Source organism: Molothrus aeneus, chromosome 10, assembly GCF_037042795.1.
Source record: "Molothrus aeneus isolate 106 chromosome 10, BPBGC_Maene_1.0, whole genome shotgun sequence".
Classification (NCBI taxonomy): domain Eukaryota; kingdom Metazoa; phylum Chordata; class Aves; order Passeriformes; family Icteridae; genus Molothrus; species Molothrus aeneus.
In genome coordinates, this window is record NC_089655.1 from 2,303,740 (window position 1) to 2,310,186 (window position 6,447).

Below are 6,447 nucleotides of genomic sequence, written 5' to 3' on the forward strand. Positions count from 1 at the left end.
CAGAGGCAATGAGGGGCTTGGCATGAGGCAGGATTGGCTGGGGATGCTGTAGTCTCTCATCTCTTGCACTGATGGTCTCAGCAGGCTGAGCACTGGCTGCCAGGGTTCCTGTTGCTGGGGGAAACCACCCACCTGCAGGCCTTTTTTGGGTAAAATGAAGGCTCTTGATGGATCCAACAGTGGATTTGCATTAGGCTCTGCCTGGACTGGCAGCAGCTGCTGTTGTGCTGGGGTCCTCACACAGCCTGGGTCACTCTGCAGCTCCTGTCCTTGGTGTGTTACTGGAGATGGATGGATGGATGGATGGATGGATGGATGGATGGATGGATGGATGGATGGATGGATGGATGGATGGATGGATGGATGGATGGATGGATGGGAAACCTTGGGAAGCATTATGGCAGCTTCTCCTGTGACTCTCCACCAAGTCCTTTGCTGCTAGGCAGGACTGGCTTGGGTGTTGGAAGGGCATTGCTGGGGCTGTGTCCTTGCTGCACACAGGGAGCCATGCTCAGTGACCAGCAGTGGGGTGGCTCTGGCCATTTTCAGGTGTTTTATTGCTTGGCTGCCTGCTAATTCTGATAGTATACTGCATGTCAATGTATCTGTTGTTGTTTTCCAAGCTTGTAACTGTTGAAGAGCAGCAGTTCCTGAGAGAACCATTATATAACACTGGAATCTTAATTGTCTGGGATCCAGCACCATATCATGCAGAAATTCATGAGGTAAGGCTGAGGTTTTTTGTAAATAAAATCAGATTCACATGCTTTGAAGTGCTTCTGTTAAACCACTTCCTCCTAATGTGCAATCACTCATTCCAAGGCCTTTCTTGTTTGCCTTTTTGTTTTATGGATATATCTGTGTGTACTTTTGTGAGCACCCCATGGCTGAGTGCTCCTAAGAAAACTCTTGCCTGCTTCTGATCCCTGTGAAGGGCCTCAGGCCAAGAATAATGGGTCACCACCTTTACTTTCCCATGGGCTGATGGCACAGGGAGGAGGTCACTGCTGGCTGCAGCAGGTGTCTCATTACAGGATGATTTCCTCTCTCTGACAGTTAATCTAAGATTTGCTGGTGGTTGATGCTTGGATATTTCAAGTAGCAGTCAGCCATGGGATATACTTGATGCATTATGAATGGATTGGGAAACCCTCTGAAGGTCTGTGTCAGCTTTCACCTGTGGGTGTGCAATCCCCTTGGCAATTCACTTTTGATTTTTGAGTACAAAAAAGCATTGTTTGATATATGATGAGCTCTGGAGGCTCACAGTGAAAGCAGGTAGGAGTGAATAGTCCATTCTTTACTTTTATTTTAAATTCTGGCTGTAACTGAGAGGTCTTTGCATTCTTTCTTTGGTCTCCATTTCATATTTCCTTACTGATATTTATTTCTGTGCCTGGTCCCACAGCTCCAGGAGGCATAAGGGGCCATGGACAGCATGTTTAAGAGTCAGTAAAACCAGGATGGGCTATTTCTAACATTGGGAAAAAAAATCTCAAAATGACTTTAGGAAAATGTAAACCATTCCTAGTTTTTACTGAAAGGGGAAATTTAAGGGTGCAAATCAGCTCAGCCTGGTTCAAGAAGCTGAGCTGGGAGCACTTACCTGCAGAATATGCTGCTTGGTATTGCAATGTGGAGAAGGGTCTGGGTCTGGAACATTTAAGGCAGAGTTTTCAACATTGTCTGCTGTTGGGGAGCGCAAAATGAAATTACAAAATTGAATTACCATTCATTGAGATTTGGGGTTTCCCTGCTCTGTTTACTGAGTCAGCTCACCACAGTGACCCAGGGGGACAGTGAGTTGAGGGTGTGGCAGGATCTTCTTCCCCAGCAGCAGCAGGTTCACTCATCCTTGTTTCCTGTTGCTTACAGTAGAGTGGGCCAGAAATAAAGAATCTGACCTCCTGTTTCTGTTTTGCAGTGGTACAGAAAACCAGATTACAACTTTTTTGAAAGCTATAAGGCGTATCGTAGAGCACATCCAGAGCAGCCCTTCTACATCCTGAATCCCAAAATGCAGTGGCAACTCTGGGACATTCTGCAGGAGAATTCCCTGGAGCATATTCAGCCTAATCCACCATCATCAGGAATGCTTGGTAAGATAATTGCCCTCTAAACTTCTGGTTCAGTTTGCAGGCAGGAACTCTCCAAGATGCCTTCTTGGAGAGTTCCTGCCTGCAAATTTATGGTGCTTATCAGAGTTGTTTTTACAGTATTTGTCCTGTGCCAAAATTTAAGCTTCCTGTCTTGAGAGCAGCAGCTCAGTTGTGTTAAAGTAAGTGGTTTCAGCACCCCTCTGAAACAGCAGTCACAAACATGGCCCAGTTCCAGGTGGAAACAGGAGAGCAGGCTGCAACACTGGGACAGTCTCTAGGATTTGTAGCTTCTAGTGCCAGAGCACTTCCCACAGGGTGCAAGAGGAAGGATGTGTTTCCTGCAGGCTCAGATCTGCTCAGGCAAATAAATCTGATTACTGTAAATTAATTCTAAGGGTGTGCCTGTTTCTTTTCCATATATTATTTATATATAAATATACATGTGTGTATGTGTATAAAGACTTACTGGGGGTCTGTGGAAGGTCAGACTGAATAGTTGCCCTGAAAAGGTCAGTGATATGCTCTCCTCAGCAAAGCAACTCCTTTTTACATTCTGCTGTTGCAAACATTTTCCTGCTTGGTGGAGAGCAGCTCTCATGACCAGCTGAATGAAAAGGAGTGAACCTCTGGGGAAGCTGCCATGTATTTGAAATCACAGCATAGATGTAGAGTCTTGTTTGCCACAGACTGTCCAACTGCTGTGCTTTCCACCCTTTGTCTGCTCCCACCTCTGTTCATCACTGCTGGGGCAGAGGCATTTTCTGTCTCTGTGTAAACAGAGCTGCTTCATGATTTTGCCAGGCCCAGCACCTATTAAATCACTGCATCATTGCTTGGATGTGTGTAGAGCAGCTGTGTAACAGCACAGTCAGTGACTTCAGCAGCAGAATTGTTAACTGGAGTTATGGGCTTGAAGACACATATGTAAACAGCAGTTCCTCCAGGGCTTAGCTTTGGGCCAAATCCTCTTGCTTTTTGCTTTGTAAAGCAAATCACCTTGCCAAATTCAAGGGCATAGATGAGTTCCAGTTTCCACCTCTGTGTTCCCTGGAAGTCCTGAGTGTGATGGAAATTTTTCATTTGAAAAGGTGGATGAAGACATGTTCAAAATCTACTTTAGGTTCTTTTAATGTCTTACAGTTCCTCATGGTCCCTGCTGTCTCAGATACTGCATGAATTTTCTGTGATGTTACACACTGATTCAGTTTCTCTGCTGTATTCTTGCTATTTCTTGCACTTAGAAGAAAAGTAGCTGGTAACTGTGGCTTCCATCCGATCTGGCTGTGCCCAGCACTGCCTGGTGTGATGTCCTCGGGTGACAAGACACAGGAGGGCAGCACTGCTCTGCTCCAGGAGCCTGAAGAGCAGAGGCTGCTCAGTCTCTGAGCATCTCCCAGCACAGGCCCTTCCATGTTCCCTGCACTCACGAGAGGCAGCTGGGACAAATGTGAAGGTCTCATCTCTGCTTATCCAGGCAGGTTTGAGATGGGCTGTTCGGATCAGCTAATTGCAGTGCACGCTTGGCAGACACCCAGGTTTCCATGAAGGTCACAGATAATGGTAGCACTCTTAAAAATTGTCCTTTTGGCATGGCTGTCAGTGTAAACAATCAGCTGAAATCATCTTGATCATACACTTGGCAAGGGAGGGCTTCAGAAAAGAGCCCTGTCTGGCCAGACTTGTTCCCTGCCCCTGTGCTCTGAATGTTAATAATGGAAACCCTTCCCCTTTGTCCTGGTTCAGAGCAAATTTTGCAGAGAACCCCCAAAGGGGCTCCTCTAGGAAAGCAGATTCAATCGGCCCTTCCCACCAACCAGTTTGGGAGAAAATACCTCCTTGGAGAAAAGTGGAAAAAACCTGTTTATTAAACAATAAAACCTAAACAATATCAAACAATAAAACCCCTTGTTGCTCCAAAAGAGATGACAAACTGAGGAAGTCCCTCCCCAGGTTGCAGCTCAGCTCACTCAGTCTCTGATCAGTCCCTCAGTGCTGGAAATGTCACAGGCCAGGCCCAGCCCGGTGGCCACAGGTGGAGCTGCCTGTGCTCTGCTGGGTGTTCAGTCCAGAGCAGGTTTGAACAGCTCCAAAGAAAAGGGAAAAAACCACAGTCCAGGGAACTTCTTTGCCTCAGCAAGCTACAACTAACTAAAGCAAAGGAGAGCTCTGTCCTGCTGTCTGTCCATCCACAGACAGCACAGTCCAGGAGCAGGAATGTGGAGGAGTGAGTGCAGAAAACAAACTGCTGCTTCTTCTCTCCCCCCTTCACTCTCTGGAACAAGTCCTAAAGGTGCAAAACGTATTATTCAGCATAAACAGAGCAGACAACTGGGGATAAAATCATCATATAGTCAACCTAGGACACTTGCAGCTGCCTGCTCCCTGCTGGCTGCCTGTCCCTCTGGTGTGTTTCTTGCTGTCTCTGGTGTGACTGGGGTTAATAACAGAAACCCTTCCCCTTGGAGCTGCCTGTCCCTCTGGAGTGTTTCTTGCTGTCTCTGGTGTGACTGGGGTTAATAACAGAAACCCTTCCCCTTGGAGCTGCCTGTCCCTCTGGAGTGTTTCTTGCTGTCTCAGGTGTGACTGGGGTGCTGCTCTCTGTCCCCCCAGGCATTGTGCTCATGATGACGCTGTGTGACCAGGTGGACGTGTACGAGTTCCTCCCTTCCAAGCGGCAGACAGACATCTGCCACTACTACCAGAAGTTCCACGACCACGCCTGCACCATGGGAGCCTACCACCCCCTCCTGTTTGAGAAGAACCTGGTGAAGCACATGAACCAGGGCACGGATGAGGACATCTACACTCATGGCAAAGTCACCCTGCCTGGCTTCCGCAAAGTGCAGTGCTGACAGATTGGTTTTACTGGGTTTAGTTTTCCTTGACTTTCAAAGCACTTTTTAAATCAGGGTTGTCAGATTTGTTAGGTCTAAGCACTGGTGTGTTTTGACAGCTCTTCCACGTAGCAAGGCTTGCTCTTAGGACTTTGTTGACCAGCTCTGAGCTGTAAGGCTCTTTGTGGTACAGCCACTGAGCTGCATGAGTCACTGCAATAAATGGACTCTCAGTGGAGCCAGGCTCTTGCAGCACGTGGACACCTCTGGCTTCATCTCAGCTGATGACAGGGTAGGGGAGGCACAGGAGAGGCTTTCTAAGCAGAGATTGCACAAGTCAGGATCATACAGTGAACATAGTTCGGTTTGCTTCAAAGGGATTGTGACAGCCAAAAACCCGGGCCATTGGGAAACATGAAAAATTGTTTAATATTTGTTCCCATAGTCAGGGGCTCTTCAGATTAGGGATGATTTATGGAAATGCTGTCAAGCTGTGTAATGATAAGTGACACTTCTAATCCAAAATATTTGATTTTATAAACAGTCTGTGAACTTCCTTGCAAATTGTAAGACTTCTGAAACCACTCAGGTGACATTTTTGGCAAAGGAAGAGGAAAGCAATTCATAATTCAGTGAATCTTGCAAGACTTTTTATTCTTTCTTTTTTAATAATTTAAAATAAATTTTAGTAATCATTTACTTTTCCAGTACAGTGCTGGGCTTGGTACAGAAGAACCCTTATGATCAGAAAGGTTTTGGGAAGATGCTCCAAGGCACAAATGGGAGAACACACTGGAAGTCGGTGCCTTTTTCCAGCTCTCTGCTCTCTACCTTTGCAATTGTTGAATTACTTGCTGTACCCATTAATACAAACACCACAGAGCTGCTGCTAGATGAGTTCCAGCCCTCTGCAGGCCAACACAGGGGATCTCTTGACTGCTGTGTGCTTTTCTGCATAGGTGGGGAGCAGGTTTGCCACTTCCATGCTTCAGGAGTGGTGGGGAGGGAGAGCATGCTCTGCTTCTCATGCTGAAACACAGGCAGAGCTGAGAAGGGCAGCTGCTTCTGCTCCAGGGACTCCTGTGGAGCAAGGTGGAAGGGAAAGCTCTGCAATCTCAGGGTGTTGGTGAGAACACCTTCTGTCTTCTGTACTCGTGTGTTTCATCAGGTCTGTCAAGAAAGCTTTCTCCTGTTTTGAATAAATCCTGTGAAGTCATTGGCCTGGTTTTGGTGAGTGTTAAATGTCTTGTCCCATGGTCCTGGGGATTTGTGCCACTGCAGGCACAGCTGCTCCCTGCCCATTCAGCCCTGCTGCTCCTCCAGCTCGGGGCTGCCTTTCTGCACACCCATCTCTTGGCAGTGTTCACAAACTTCATACAGGTACAAAGGTCCAGGTCCTTGCACCACTGCTCAGGAGCACCACGTTCCACTATGGAATGCAAGGAAGGCAGCTTGGAAACCATTCCTTTGCACTGCCAGGGGCAGAGGGAGCTTACAGTGGAAAAGCCATGAGG

The 6,447-nt window shown here is 47.2% G+C and overlaps 1 protein-coding gene across 5 annotated transcripts in view; it reads left to right on the forward strand.

Annotated features, from left to right (window-relative positions):
• Positions 1-6,149, forward strand: part of ST6GAL1 (ST6 beta-galactoside alpha-2,6-sialyltransferase 1) — a 45,251-nt gene extending 39,102 nt beyond the window's left edge. For all 5 annotated transcript variants that reach the window (XM_066556884.1, XM_066556885.1, XM_066556888.1 and 2 more), the window contains 3 exons: positions 624-725; positions 1,925-2,099; positions 4,710-6,149. In XM_066556884.1, the coding sequence (XP_066412981.1) occupies positions 624-725; positions 1,925-2,099; positions 4,710-4,951 (519 nt within the window). In that variant the 3' untranslated portion in view covers positions 4,952-6,149. The remainder of the gene's footprint in view (positions 1-623; positions 726-1,924; positions 2,100-4,709) is intronic.
• The last annotated feature ends 298 nt before the right edge of the window (positions 6,150-6,447 follow it).